At 38.7% G+C, this 14,809-nt stretch overlaps 1 protein-coding gene across 11 annotated transcripts in view; it reads left to right on the top strand.

The window, feature by feature from the left end:
• LMNTD1 (lamin tail domain containing 1) overlaps positions 1-14,809 on the top strand; it is a 465,704-nt gene that overhangs the window by 404,508 nt on the left and 46,387 nt on the right. For 7 of the 11 annotated variants that reach the window (XM_029206158.1, XM_029206159.1, XM_029206160.1 and 4 more), the window contains 2 exons: positions 4,468-4,586; positions 13,791-14,026. In XM_029206158.1, the coding sequence (XP_029061991.1) occupies positions 4,498-4,586; positions 13,791-14,026 (325 nt within the window). In that variant the 5' untranslated portion in view covers positions 4,468-4,497. Of the gene's footprint in view, positions 1-4,467; positions 4,587-13,790; positions 14,027-14,408; positions 14,465-14,809 lie in introns of those variants that run through there. The other 4 variants (XM_029206169.1, XM_029206166.1, XM_029206167.1 and 1 more) reach the window with 4 other exon arrangements.

Genomic DNA, 14,809 nt, shown 5'->3' with positions numbered 1-14,809 from the left:
GACCGGGGCATGAGCCCGTGACCCCTGCATCAGCAGGCGGTCTCTCAACCACTGCGCCACCAGGGAAGCCCCGTTTTTTTTGCGGTACGCGGGCTTCTCACTGTCGTGGCATCTCCCGTTGCGGAGCACAGGCTCCGGACGCGCAGGCTCAGCGGCCGTGGCTCACGGGCCCAGCCGCTCCGTGGCATGTGAGATCTTCCCAGACCGGGGCACGAACCCGTGTCCCCTGCATCGGCAGGCGGGCCCTCAACCACTGCGCCACCAGGGAAGCCCGTGAAGGGGATTTTGTAACAAATGGATGTGAGACCAAATCCCGGCTCTGCCATGTATTGACCATATAACCTTGGAAGAGGTATTCACCTCTCTGAACTTGCACTTCCTCATTTGGGAAAATGGGGAGACTCCCATCTTCCAGAGCTGTGGTAAAAGAACCTGTGTGAAGGCTACTGAACCTCATAAACAGTAAGTGTTTCTGCTTTTCTGCTTTCAGCTCTATCTTGTTTTTTTGTTTTTGTTTTTTTTTTTCTTTAGCAGTACGCGGGCCTCTCACCGCTGCGGCCTCTCACCGCTGCGGCCTCTCCCGTTGCGGAGCACAGACCCGGACGCGCAGGCTCAGCGGCCGTGGCTCACGGGCCCAGCCGCTCCGCGGCATGTGGGATCTTCCCGGACCGGGGCACGAACCCGCGTCCCCCGCATCGGCAGGCAGACTCCCAACCACTGCGCCACCAGGGAAGCCCGGGAAGCCCCCTTAGCTCTATCTTAACTCTGTCCTTCCTGAATTAGAGACAGCCATGAAGATGATGCTATCAATGTGTGGAGTCTACACATTCCCAAATGATCCTCCGTTTTTTTTTTTAAAGAAGATGTTGGGGGTAGGAGTTTATTTATTTATTTTTGCTGTGTTGGGTCTTCGCTTCTGTGCGAGGGCTTCCTCTAGTTGTGGCAAGTGGGGGCCACTCCTCATTGCGGTGCGCAGGCCTCTCACTGTCGTGGCCTTTCTTGTTGCAGAGCACAGGCTCCAGACGCGCAGGCTCAGTAGTTGTGGCTCTCGGGCGTACTTGCTCCACGGCATGTAGGATCCTCCCAGACCAGGGCTCGAACCCGTGTCCCTTTGCATCAGCAGGCAGATTCTCAACCACTGCGCCACCAGGGAAGCCCTGATCCTCCCTTTTTACAACAGAGAATTTCAAACATTTATAGAAAAAATAAACATGATGTATAACAAACCTCCAGTACCCATTATCTAGCTTCAACTATTACAAGTCAATTCCATCATTTTTTCATCCACAACTCCATCCACTCCCTACCCTCTGTATTATTTTGAAGCAAATCTAGACATCGTATCATTTTATCTCTAAATGTTTCAGTATGTATTTCTAAACAACAAGGAATCTTGTTTAAAAAATACAATCATAATACCGTAATACACCTTAAATATTTAACATTTATTCCTAATATCATTGAATATCCAGAGTACTTAAATTTCCAATGTCACGCATGTTTTACAGTTTGCTTGAATTAGGTTATAAATTATATCCACAAATGACAAAGGGTGTCTTTTAAATCTCTTGATCTATTAGCTAACGTGCTTTTCTGTTCTCTGTATTTTATGTAAGTTAGAGGATTCATCAGATTCAGGTTGATTTTGTTATTGTTGCTACGGTTATTACCTATATCAGATAAGTTATAACAGCCACATGAATACACCGAGTGGTATTGCCATTGATGATGTAATTTTTCCAAACTGATGAAAAATTATTGGAAAAGGTCTGAACAAACCAATCTATAATCTTCCCTCAATGTAAGTAATTGTGTACAAAATAATTAAAAGTGTACAAAAATATTTTGCATTTATATGTATATGGAGCTAGGCTTTAGGCTCAAATAATTATAAACTATTTTTCATCTACATGAATGTCTGGCAAGTCATGTGGTATGTGGGAAAATTCTTTGCCAAGTAGGATTATCTGCCACATTTCAGAAAATCTAGCATTTCTGGATCCTGTCTGCTAAATGCCAGTTAGCACCCCAGCAAATCTTTATGACTACTATTAATGTCCCTTCATATTTACAAAATTCCCCCTATGATTCACTTCAACTCCTTTTGAAAACCACTGGCTTAGTTTGAGAAGCAGTAAAAGAGGAAATTGATTTTAATTGCATATATGCTCTAATTTGGAGAAGGGAAATAAGGAAAATATCCTGTGTGGGAAATAACTATTGAAACGTTCACAATTTCAAAGCTTTTCAAAGTTTTTCTCAGTTGACAGAATTTTGTTTCTCCAAACTATGCTGGAAAATATGGATAGGTGCTCTGATAAAACAAATGAGGTCATAATGACATCATGCTAACATATGTGGTTCAAGTACAGAAATTTTTACAGCTAGGAAACCATCCAGACAGGTAGATTTAGGGAAACTGGGACAGTGGCACGAAATAATAAATCCATTTTTAATTCTTTTCTAAACATAAGTATAAATTTATAAATCTCTTTATGCTGTATTTATGCAATTGGCCTATAATACTGATAAGGAATTTCTCTTTATCTCTGAGATGAAGAAAATAGTCAAATGTTTACTCTCCTCTCGTTTACTTGCCTCATTATGTGATATACTTCTTGTCTTTTTCTTTTATTAAAAGTTACTTTATTCATTGTCATTTGTATTTAAATACTGTTCATCATTCCAAGATGGAAGCCATTTTCCTTTTTTTTTAAGATATACATCTATATATTTTATGGGTTTTTTTGAACATCTTTATTGGAGTATAATTGCTTTACAATGGTGTGTTAGTTTCTGCTTTATAACAAAGTGAATCAGCCATACATATACATATATCCCCATATCTCCTCCCTCTTGCGTCTCCCTCCCACCCTGCCTATCCCACCCCTCTAGGTGATCACAAAGCACCGAGCTGATCTCCCTGTGCTACGTGGCTGTTTCCCACTAGCTATCAATTTTACATTTGGTAGTGTATATATGTCCATGCCACTCTCTCACTTCGTCCCGGCTTACCCTTCCCCCTCCCCGTGTCCTCAAGTCCATTCTCTAGTAGGTCTGCGTCTTTACTCCTGTCCTGCCCTTAGGTTCTTCACGACCATTTTTTTTTTTTTTAGATTCCATATATATGTGTTAGCATATGGTATTTGTTTTTCTCTAAGTGACTTACTTCACTCTGTATTACAGACTCTAGGTTCATCCACTTCACTACAAATAACTCGATTTCGTTTCTTTTTATGGCTGAGTAATATTCCATTGTATATGTATGCCACACCTTCTTTATCCATTCATCTGTCGATGGACACTTAGGTTGCTTCCATGTCCTGGCTATTGTAAATATAGCTGCAATGAACATTGTGGTACATGACTCTTTTTGAGTTATGGTTTTCTCAGGGTATATGCCCAGTAGAGGGATTGCTGTGTCATATGGTAGATCTATTTTTAGTTTTTTGGAAGCCATTTTCTAATCTAAATTGGAAGATATTTTATCATTATTCCTTGAAGTGGGAATTATTTGTTCATAGTAACTTGCTGGTTCCTGGTGCACAGTAGATGCTTATTTAAATATTTATTGAACGAACTTACTCATCCAGTAATCATCATCATTCTATATCTTATTACTCTGTACAATCATTTACTTTCATACGGGTTAATTTTATTCCCATGCCATTATTATCATGACACATTGTGTGGATCTTTTACTCAAGATAGAATCTGAATTAAGTGATTTCTTCTAAATCATATTGCCGGTGTAACTAGAAGAATTTAGAACTCCTGGCTTTGATTTCACTGTTTCTACCAATAGGTTTCTTTTCGCCTTAAAATATACAAGTTTTCTATTCCTGCTGCCTAGCTGTTGCCATGTGCTCAAAGAGCATTTGTCAAAACAAAACAAACAAAAAGACAAAAAACAGTGATTAACTCCCCCAATATTTGCATACTAGCCTTAATCCTAAGAAATCCAAAATAGGATATCAAACATTTTGATGGCACAGTTTGTCTGGTAGGATAAACAGCTCTCTTAAAAGCAAGTTACTCTTATTTGATGTCTGCAAACTGCAAAGCAGGTGCAGCATTAACATAGTAATTGTTCAGAGACTGGAACTTTGTAACTATGGAGACATTACTTCACAGTGTTCTGACAGGCGGTGTTGGCCAGATGTGAAAGTTGTAATCATAAAGGTAGCATTGCTGGCTCACTGCGCTGCCTCTTGAGTTGCTTCCAGTGAGTGCTACACACCTTCATCTTGATTTGTTTAATATTTTTAGCCAATATCAGTATTGGCTATATCAGTGCTTACATATTCATATTAGATTCCTGGTTCTGGCCCCAGCTTGGTTAAAAAATCATGAAGTCTGGCAGGTGCTTTAAGGTAGTTAGATTAACAAGTGAGGTCACTCGAAAAAGAAAATCTGCCTTGAAACTCAGCTCTATTCACTGACTAATGTCATGATTTGTTTTCCCAGAAAAGAAAAGAGACTTCTCTTCCAGCCACGATGAAAGACACACAAGCCACTCAGGAAATTTTGGCGGTCCTGCAGAGTGAAGTCCATGAGCAGGAAGATAAAATGGAAAATCAAGCACAGTAAGAAAGGCACAAATGAGTTTTAGAAGTTGAGGTTGGAGTATTTGACCTCTTTGTTTCAAAACAGCTTATAAAAAGTTAGAACTAGAATTGAGTCTACAAATTTCCTAAAATTAATTAATGATAACATACAATTTCCCCAGCCACTGTTTTATAAGGTATAGTCTTTGAGTAATGTAAAAATTCACCTAGACAGATCTCCATCATATCAGACCTGGTTGAGATTCCAAAGCTCATATCTAGCATGTTAATTGTTTCTTTAAGGTAATTGGCAGACAGTTTCTTTAAAACTACTTTATTAACCTGGGGACAGAGAACTGCTAGAGAATTTTGGTTTGGGAAATGTCCGTGAGGATGTTAAATAAAAGCTACAACTCTCTTTTTACTACTAATGTAAATCATTCTATCAAATAAAGCATTAGCATTGGTTTTCCAATGTTTTCTAGAAAATGATCTCTAATATTGAATATACACAGTTTAAGGCTAATGTTACTTTAGATCTAGATGCCCTGTGTTTACTGATCAGTTCAAGTCTATTTTTTTTTTTTTTTTTTTTTTTGCGGTACGCGGGCCTCTCACTGTTGTGGCCTCTCCCGTTGCGGAGCACAGGCTCCGGACGCGCAGGTTCAGCGGCCATGGGTCACGGGCCCAGCCGCTCCACGGCATGTGGGATCTTCCCGGACCGGGGCACGAACCTGTGTCCCCTGCATTGGCAGGCGGACTCTCAACCACTGCGCCACCAGGGAAGCCCTCAAGTCTATTTTTTTTAAGTGTTTTTATTAGTTATCTGTTTTACACATATTAGTGTATATATGTCAATCCCAATCTCCCAATTCATCCCACCACCATCACAATCCCCACCCCCCGCTTTCCCCCCTGGGTGTCCATGCATTTGTTCTCTACATCTGTGTTTCTATTTCTGCCTTGCAAACCAGTTCATCTGTACCATTTTTCTAGATTCCACATATATGTGTTAATATACGATATTTGTTTTTCTCTTTCTGACTTACTTCACTCTATATGACAGTCTCTAGGTCCAACCACGTCTCTACAAATGACTGAATTTCATTCCTTTTTATGGCTGAGTAATATTCTATTGTATATGTGTGCCACATCTTCTTTATCCATTCATCTGTCGATGGGCATTTAGGTTGTTTCCATGACCTAACTATTGTAAATAGTTGTGCATTGAACATTGGGGTGCATATGTCTTTTTGAATTATGGTTTTCTCTGGGTATATGCCCAGTAGTGGGATTGCTGGGTCGTATGGTAATTATAATTTTAGTTTTTTAAGGAACCTCCATACTGTTCTCCATAGTGGCTGTATCAGTTTACATTCCCACCAACAGTGCAAGAGTGTTCCCTTTTCTCCACACCCTCTCCAGCATTTGTGGTTTGTAAATTTTCTGGTGATACCCATTCTAACCAGTGTGAGGTGATACCTCATTGTAGTTCTGATTTGCATTTCTCTAATAATTAGTGATGTTGAGCAGCTTTTCATGTGCCTATTGGCCATCTGTATGTCTTCTTTGGAGAAATGTCTATTTAGGCCTTCTGTCCATTTTTTGACTGGGTTGTTTGTTGTTTTTAATATTGGGCTCCATGAGCTGTTTATATATTTTGGAGATTAATCCTCTGTCTGTTGATACGTTTGCAAATATTTTCTCCCACTCTGAGGGTTGGCTTTTCATCTTGTTTATAGTTTCCTTTGCTGTCCAAAAGCTTTTAAGTTTCATTAGGTCCCATTTGTTTATTTTTGTTTTCATTTCCATTACTCTAGGACGTGGGTCAAAAAAGATGTTGGTGTGATTTATGTCAAAGACTGTTCTTCCTATGTTGTCCTCTAAGAGTTTTATAGTGTCTGATCTTACATTTAGGTCTTTAATCCATTTGGAGTTTGTTTTGTGTATGGTGTTAGGGAGTGTTATAACTGCATTCTTTTACATGTAACTGTCCAGTTTTCCCAGCAGCACTTATTGAAGAGACCATCTTTTCTCCATTGTATATCCTTGCCTCTTTGTCATAGATTAGTTGACCATAGGTGTATGGGTTTATCTCTGGGTTTTCTACCCTGTTCTATTGATCTCTATTTGTGTTTTTCTGCCAGTACCATATTGTCTTGATTACTGTAGCTTTGTAGTATAGTCTGAAGTCAGGGAGACTGATACTTCCAGCTCCATTTTTTTTTTTCTCAAGATTGCTTTAGCTATATGGGGTCTTTTGTGTCTAGAAGATGTTTTGTTCTAGTTCTGTAAAAAATGCCAGTGGTAATTTGATAGGGATTGCATTGACTCTGAAGATTGCTTTGGGTAGTATAGTCATTTTCACTATATTGATCCTTCCAATCCACGAACATGGTATATCACCATATGTTTGTGTAATCTTTGGTTTTATCATCAGTGTCTTATAATTTTCTGAGAACAGGTCTTTTACTGCCTTAGGTAGGTTTATTCCTAGGTATCTTATTCTTTTTGTAGCAATGGTGAATGGGATTGTTTCCTTAATTTCTCTTTCTGATCTTTCGTTGTTAGTGTATAGGAATGCAAGATATTTCTGTGCATTAATTTTGTATCCTGCAACTTTACCAAATTCATTGATTAGCCTAGTAGTTTTCTGGTGGCATCTTTAGGATACTATGTATATAGTATCATGTCATCTGCAAACAGTGACAGTTTTACTTCTTCTTTTCCAGTTTGTATTATTTCCTTTTCCTCTCTGATTTCCACGGCTAGGACTTCCAAAACTATGTTGAATAATAGTGGCAAAAGTGGATGCCCTTGTGTTGTTCCTGATCTTAGAGAAAATGCTTTCAGTTTTTCACCATTGAGAATGATGTTTGCTGTGGGTTTGTCATAAATGGCCTTTATTATATTGAGGTAGGTTCCCTCTATGCCCACTTTCTGGAGAGTTTTTATCATAAATCGGTGTTGAATTTTGTCAAAAGTTTATTCTGCATCTATGGAGATGATCATATGGTTTTTATTCTTCGATTTGTTAATATGGTGTATCACATTGATTCATTTGAGTATATTGAAGGATCCTTGCCTCCCTTGGATAAATACCACTTGACCATGGTGGATGATCCTGTTAATGTGTCATTGGACTCTGTTTGCTACTATTTTGCTGAGGATTTTTGCATCTATATTCATCAGTGATATTGGTCTGTAATTTTCTTTTTTGTAGTATATTTGTCTGGTTTCGGTATCAGAGTGATGGTGGCCTTGTAGAATGAGTTTGGGAGTGTTCCTTCTTCTGCAAATTTTGGAAGAGTTTGAGAAGCATTGGTGTTAGCTCTTCTCTAAATGTTTGACAGAATTCACCTGTGAAGCCATCTGGTACTGGACTTTGGTTTGTTGGAAGATTTTTAATCACAGTTTCAATTTCATTACTTGTGATTTGTCTGTTCATATTTTTTATTTCTTCCTGGTTCAGTCTTGGAAAGTTATACCTTTCTAAGAATTTGTCCGTTTCTTCCAGGTTGTCCATTTTATTGGCATAGAGTTGCTTGTCATAGTCTTGTATGATATTTTGTATTTATGTGGTGTCTGTTGTAACTTCTTATAATTTCTAATTTTATTGGTTTCAGTCCTATCCCTCTGTTTCTTCATGAGTCTGGCTAAAGTTTTATCAATCTTGTTTATCTTCTCAGAGAACCAGCTTTTAGTTTTATTGATCTTTGCTATTGTTTTCTTTGTTTCTATTTCACTTATTTCTGCTCTGATCTTTATGATTTCTTTCCTTCTACTAACTTTGAGTTTTGTTTGTTCTTCTTTCTCTAGTTCCTTTAGGTGTAAGTTCAGATTGTTTATTTGAGATGTTTCTTGTTTCTTGAGGTAGGCTTTTATTGCTATAAACTTCCCTGTTAGAACTGCTTTTGCTGCATCCCATAGGTTTTGGATCATCGTGTTTTCGTTGTCATTTGTCTCTAGGTATTTTTTGATTTCCTTTTTGATTTCTTCAGTGATCTCTTGGTTATTTAGTAATGTATTGTTTAGCCTCCATGTGTTTGTGTTTTTTATGTTTTTTCCCTGTAATTGATTTCTAATCTCATAGCATTTTGGTTGGAAAAGATGCTTGATATGATTTCAATTTTCTTAAATTTACCGAGGCTTGATTTGTGACCCAAGATGTGATTTATCCTGGAGAATGTTCCATGTGCACTTGAGAAGAAAGTGTCATCTGCTGTTTTTGGATGGAATGTCCTATAAATATCAATTAAATCTATCTGGTTTATTGTGTCATTTACAGCTTGTGTTTCCTTATTAAGTTTCTGTTTGGATGATCTGTCCACTGGTGTAATGAGGTGTTAAAGTCCCCCACTATTATTGTGTTACTGTCAATTTCTTCTTTTATAGCTGGTAGAGTTTGCCTTATGTATTAGGGTGCTCCTATGTTGGGTACATATATATTTATAACTTTTATATCTACTTCTTGGATTGATCCCTTGATCATTATGTGTGTCCTTCCTTGTCTCTTGTAACATTCTTTATTTTAAAGTCTATTTTATCTGATACGAGTATTGCTACTCCAGCTTTCTTTTGATTTCCATTTGCATGGAATATCTTTATCCATCCCCTCAATTTCAGTCTGTATGTGTCCCTAGGTCTGAAGTGGGTCTCTTGTAGACAGCATATAGATGGGTCTTGGTTTTGTATCCATTCAGCAAGCCTGTGTCTTTTGGTTGGAACATTTAATCCATTCATATTTAAGGTAATTATCGCTATGTATGTTCCTATTACCATTTTCTTAATTGTTTTGGGTTTCTTTTTGTAGGTCCTTTTCTTCTCTTGTGTTTCCCACTTAGAGAAGTTCCTTTAGCATTTGTTGTAGAGCTGGTTTGGTGGTGCTGAATTCTCTTAGCTTTTGCTTGTTTGTAAAGCTTTTGATTTCTCTATCAAGTCTGAATTGAGATCCTTTCTGGGTATAGTAATCTTGGTTGTAAGTTCTTCCCTTTCATCACCTTAAATATATCATGCCACTCCCTTCTGGCTTGCAGAGTTTCTGCTGGTAAATCACCTATTAACCTTATGGGTGTTCCCTTGTATGTTATTTGTCATTTTTCCCTTGTTGCTTTTAATAATTTTTCTTTGTCTTTAATTTTTGTCAGTTTGATTACTATGTGTCTCAGCATGTTTCTCCTTGGCTTTATCCTGCCTCAGACTCTCTGTGCTTCCTGGACTTGGGTGGTTATTTCTTTTCCCATGTTAGGGAAGTTTTCGACTATAATCTCTTCAAGTATTTTCTTGGTTCCTTTCTCTCTCTCTTCTGTTTCTGGGACCCCTATAATGTGAATTTTGGTGCATTTAATGTTGTCCCAGAGGTCTCTTACACTGTCTTCATTTCTTTTCATTCTTTTTTCTTTATTCTGTTCCTCAGCAGTGAATTCCACCATTCTGTCCTCCAGGTCACTTATCCATTTTTCTGCCTCAGTTATTCTGCTATTGTTTACTTCTAGTGTATTTTTCATTTCAGTTATTGTATTGTTCATCTCTCTTTGTTCTTTAATTCTTCTAGGTGTTTGTTCTTTAATTCGTCTAGGTCTTTGTTAAACATTTCTTGCATCTTCTCGATCTTTGCCTCCATTCTTTTCTGAGGTCCTGGATCTTCTCACTATCATTATTCTGAATTGTTTTTCTGCCAGGTTGCCTATCTCCACTTCATTTAGCTGTTTTTCTGGGGTTTTATCTTGTTCCTTCATCTGGTCCATAGCCCTCTGCCTTTTCATCTTGTCTATCTTTCTGTGAATGTGGTTTTTGTTCCACAGGCTGCAGAACTGTAGTTCTTCTTGCTTTTGCTGTCTTCTCTCTGGTGGATGAGGCTATCTAAGAGGCTTGTGCAAGTTTCCTCATGGGAAGGACTGGTGGTGGGTAGAGCTGGGTGTTGCTCTGGTGGGCAGAGCTCAGTAAAATTTTAATCCCCTTGTCTGCTGATGGGTAGGGCTGTTGGTTCCCTTCCTGTTGGTTGTTTGGCCTGAGGCGATCCAGCACTGGAGCCTACCCAGGCTCTTTGGTGTGGCTAATGGTGGACTCTGGGAGGGCTCATGCCAAGGAGTACTTCCCAGAACTTCTGCTGCCAGTGTCCTTGTCCCCACAGTGAGCCACAGCCAACCCCTGCCTCTGCAGTACACCCTTCAACACTAGCAGGTTGGTCTGCTTCAGTCTCCTATGGGGTCACTTCTCCTTCTCCCTGGGCCCTGATGTGCACAGTACTTTGTGTGTGTCCTCCAAGAGTGGAGTCTCTGTTTCCCACAGTCCTGTCCAAGTCCTGCAATCTAATCCCACTAGCCTTCAATGTCTGATTCTCTGGGAATTCCTCCTCCCATTGCCAGACCCCCAGGTTGGGAAGCCTGATTTGGTGCTCAGAGCCTTCACTCCAGTGGATGGACTCCTGTGGTGTAATTGTTCTGCAGTCTGTGAATCACCCACCCAGCAGTCATGGGATTTGATTTTATTGTGATTGGGCCACTCCTACCATCTCATTGTGGCTTCTCCTTTGTCTTTGGATGTGGGGTATCTTTTTTGTTGAGTTCCAGTGCCTTCCTGTCGATGATTTTTCAGCAGTTAGTTATGATTCCAGTGCTCTCGCAAGAGGGAGTGAGCTCACGTCCTTCTACTCGGCCATCTTGAACCAATCTCCCTCAAGTCTATTTTTTAAATATTTGTTCTTAGAGGTCATCTGAGAAATAACTGTTGTCAGTATTACCAATGCAGCGTTGAAATAACATTGAAATGCTGGAATTGAACTTTTATAACTGCCTCTGGTTTAGTGCTAATCAATTACAGAGGGAGCAAAATACCAAGTAAGGGCTTGGAAAATTCCACATGGGAAAGGGAAACCTCACTAAGCACTAGGAAGAAAATCTCTCGTCTTCCAAAAGGAGTCTAATAGGTGGGTGAGTGCAGGGCTCAGACAATGGGCTACATCACGCTTATCTCTTCCTGAAATGTTTCAGCTCTTCCAACGGTGTGTGCTGCCATTAGAAATTTCTGATTCAACTACAAAAACAAGAATCCCCTGTGGCCCTAAACTGAAGTTCTTTGATCACAGCATTTGCAAAGGCTTATTGGGAATCTTTTGTGGAATTAAATTTATTTGGAAATGCTATTGTTTTACCAGTGGAAGAAAAAAATTCAGAGCTTATAAAATGAACATGCTGAAAAGATGTAGCCAGTTGTCTGTAATGAAACCCAGATGTACGGAACTTTGAAAGAGAAAGGTCCTTTTCCTGCTTATTCTAGACAGTGTCAGGGAAAAATTATGTCATATGATCTGTATCAGTTTAGACAGAGATGAAATATTTGTCCTTTGACAATAGACCTCTGTAGTCTCCTTTTCGTTACCACCACAGTCATTCTCAAGAGCATATCTTCATGGGTTAGAGGTTTTTGACAAAGATGAGTGGTTGGGTAGTCGGTAGAATGGCACGTGCTCAAGCTTGATAAGCTCTGGGCTAATAATAATGCCATTTCCAAAGCCAATGCCATTTAATTATTTTTAAAAATTGCCTGAGATATCTGTGCCTTGTGAGAGGCACACTTAGAGAATTCTGATTTTGAATACAGAGCTCTCCAGATATAATATTTCTGATGAAGGAACTTACAAATTATAGGACAAAACCATTGTGAATACCTCCTGGTAAACAAAGAGATTGAGAGTAACATCAGCAAGATGGCAGATTAGGAAGCTTCAGGCCCTTGTTCCGTTATGGAAAGATTTGGAAAAACAAAAACAAAGAACAGAAGACTGGCTAAAATAACGTTGTAGGAACTCTGGAAAACAAAGAGATCAAAATAGAGACAGTGCTTGGAGGCAAAACACTTAGTTCCTGACTTATAGTGGATAGACATTTGGCCCCCAGGAAGGCAGGGCTTGGGCTGGCCAAGTGTCTGGTTTTTCAGAGAGCTAAAGGGTTGGATCCCAGGACTTTGTTCACAATTCAAGCATTAAACACACACACATTCACACACACATGGATTGCTTTGAAGTTACTGAGAAGAGCCTCAATGTGGCTCATAAAATGCAGTTGTCATAAGCCTTTTCATGAGCTACTCCGTGAGAATATTGTTTTACTTGTAAAATAAGTGTACTGTAGTTTAGGGATTTTGTTTAAATGCTTGCACACTATACTTTTACATTTATAAAAAAGAAAGAAAGGAAAATCTTTATTCATATAGTAGGATTTACTTACAAAAATAATACTTGGAAAGTAAGTCTTTCTTCTCCCTCTTTTGTGCTAGTCCCTTCAGCATTACACATACACATACACAGATACACACAAACATACACATGTGAGCTGTATTTATAGTTATTAATTTGTAAAGTGCATTTGAAAGCACACATTAACTCTAGAATCTTTATAAATACAGGAAAATTAGTTAAGCAGCAGGAGAAATTAAAGGAAAAAGTATAGTAAACCATTACATATTAAACAGGAATGATAATCATGTTTTTCATGTTAATGGAAAGGGGAAATATAATAAGTGATAAAAGTGGGATATAAATGGTTTATAGAGTCTCAATTTTGAGTGAAAAAAATGCATTAGGGCTTCCCTGGTGGCGCAGTGGTTGAGAGTCCGCCTGCCGATGCAGGGGACACGGGTTCATGCCCCGGTCCGGGAAGACCCCACATGCCGCGGAGCGGCTGGGCCCGTGAGCCATGGCCACTGAGCCTGCGCGTCCGGAGCCTGTGCTCCGCAATGGGAGAGGCCACAACAGTGAGAGGCCCGCGTACTGAAAAAAAAAAAAAAAAACAACAATGCATTAAAAGGCCTGGAAGGAAAAAATATTGAATCACTATGTTGTATACCTGAAATTAATATAATATTGTAAATCACTATATTTCAATAAAAAAATTTATTAAAAAAATTTAATAAAATATAAAAAGCATGGCAGGAAATGGTAAAATTTTTAGTTGGTGGAATATAGTAATTTTTATTTTCTTCTTTCAGCATTTACACTTTTGAAAAACTATCTGAAGTAGGAGTTTATTGATTTTTAAATAGAAAAGAGAAAAGCATGACTTGACACTAAAGTGTTTTATTTAGATTGTTAAAACTAGAAATATAAGACGTTCTTGCACTTGTGTTAGATGCATAATATCTTTGAAAAGCAAAACCCTGAGTAATAATGATAATTAATGCTTCTTGTGCTCACAGTCTATCATTTTGACTTTCTCACTTTATTATACTAATTTTTGTACACAGAATTGAAGACACACGTGACAATCTCCCAAAGACACAGCGATCTTTAGTACATTTTTTTCCAACGTCAATGGATTCAGATACCACTACACTGCCATGTTCATGGTCATTATCCGATGAAATACCTCTCAGTTACTATCTGTCCAGCCCTCAGGTTAGTGGAGTAACTTTTTCAACAACTGGACCAAAGCCTCTTAAACCTGCTCTAGTGAGCCATTCCCAATCAGAAGACAGCTTGGGTAAGCAAAACATGTACCAAGTTTTTTAGACTACTTTTAAAGCATATAGTTCAATAGAGTCTTTATGTGCCTAGAAGCCAGAATGATGTTTTATTATTTGTCTCCAATAATACTAATTTCTTAATGTCATATGCAGAATAACTTGACTCTGCCCATCATTGATTCTAGCACTGGAGTCATATTCAAGTCACGTAAACATATGTGGCCAAGTACATCATCTCTGTGATTAAAGTATCTTGAGTTATCATAATAATTCATAGGTTGACCACTTAGATGCTCTAGAATTGCTAAATGATTAAAAATACTAATGTATAGCATTAACTGCTCTTCCTCTGAATGCTACCAGAAAGATTAACAATGTCTTATGTATGTTATGCTTTAGGAGACTATGGCTTAAGTAAGGAAAGACGGGTAGATAAGAGAAAGAAGAAACATAAAGTAGGTAATAAAATGGTGGAGAGAAAAGGGAAAAACAATAAAGAATTTGGAGGAGAGGAAAATGAAAACAGCAGTAAAGTTTTGACAGTTGCCAACAATGCACTCAGCAGTGCTCACACTATGAGGTGTATGTTCCTCACCATGTTTAGGGAACTCTGAGGGTATGTTATCAAGGTTTACTGAAAAGACCACTGCCCTTGGAAACAGAGGACCTAGGTTCAAACCCCCTTTCTAGTCCCAATAACATGGGACATTAAGTAAGGTATTTAGCATCTCTGAGTCCCATTTTCCACACCTACAAAATGGGGATTAAAATATCAACTTCACAGGGCTATCCTAAGAATT

The sequence above is a fragment of the Monodon monoceros genome, unplaced genomic scaffold (genome assembly GCF_005190385.1).
Source record: "Monodon monoceros isolate NGI ecotype Baffin Bay Population unplaced genomic scaffold, NGI_Narwhal_1 Super_Scaffold_6, whole genome shotgun sequence".
Lineage (NCBI taxonomy): Eukaryota > Metazoa > Chordata > Mammalia > Artiodactyla > Monodontidae > Monodon > Monodon monoceros.
Note: the sequence above shows the minus strand (reverse complement) of the source record. Positions and strands in the feature narration are given on the sequence as shown.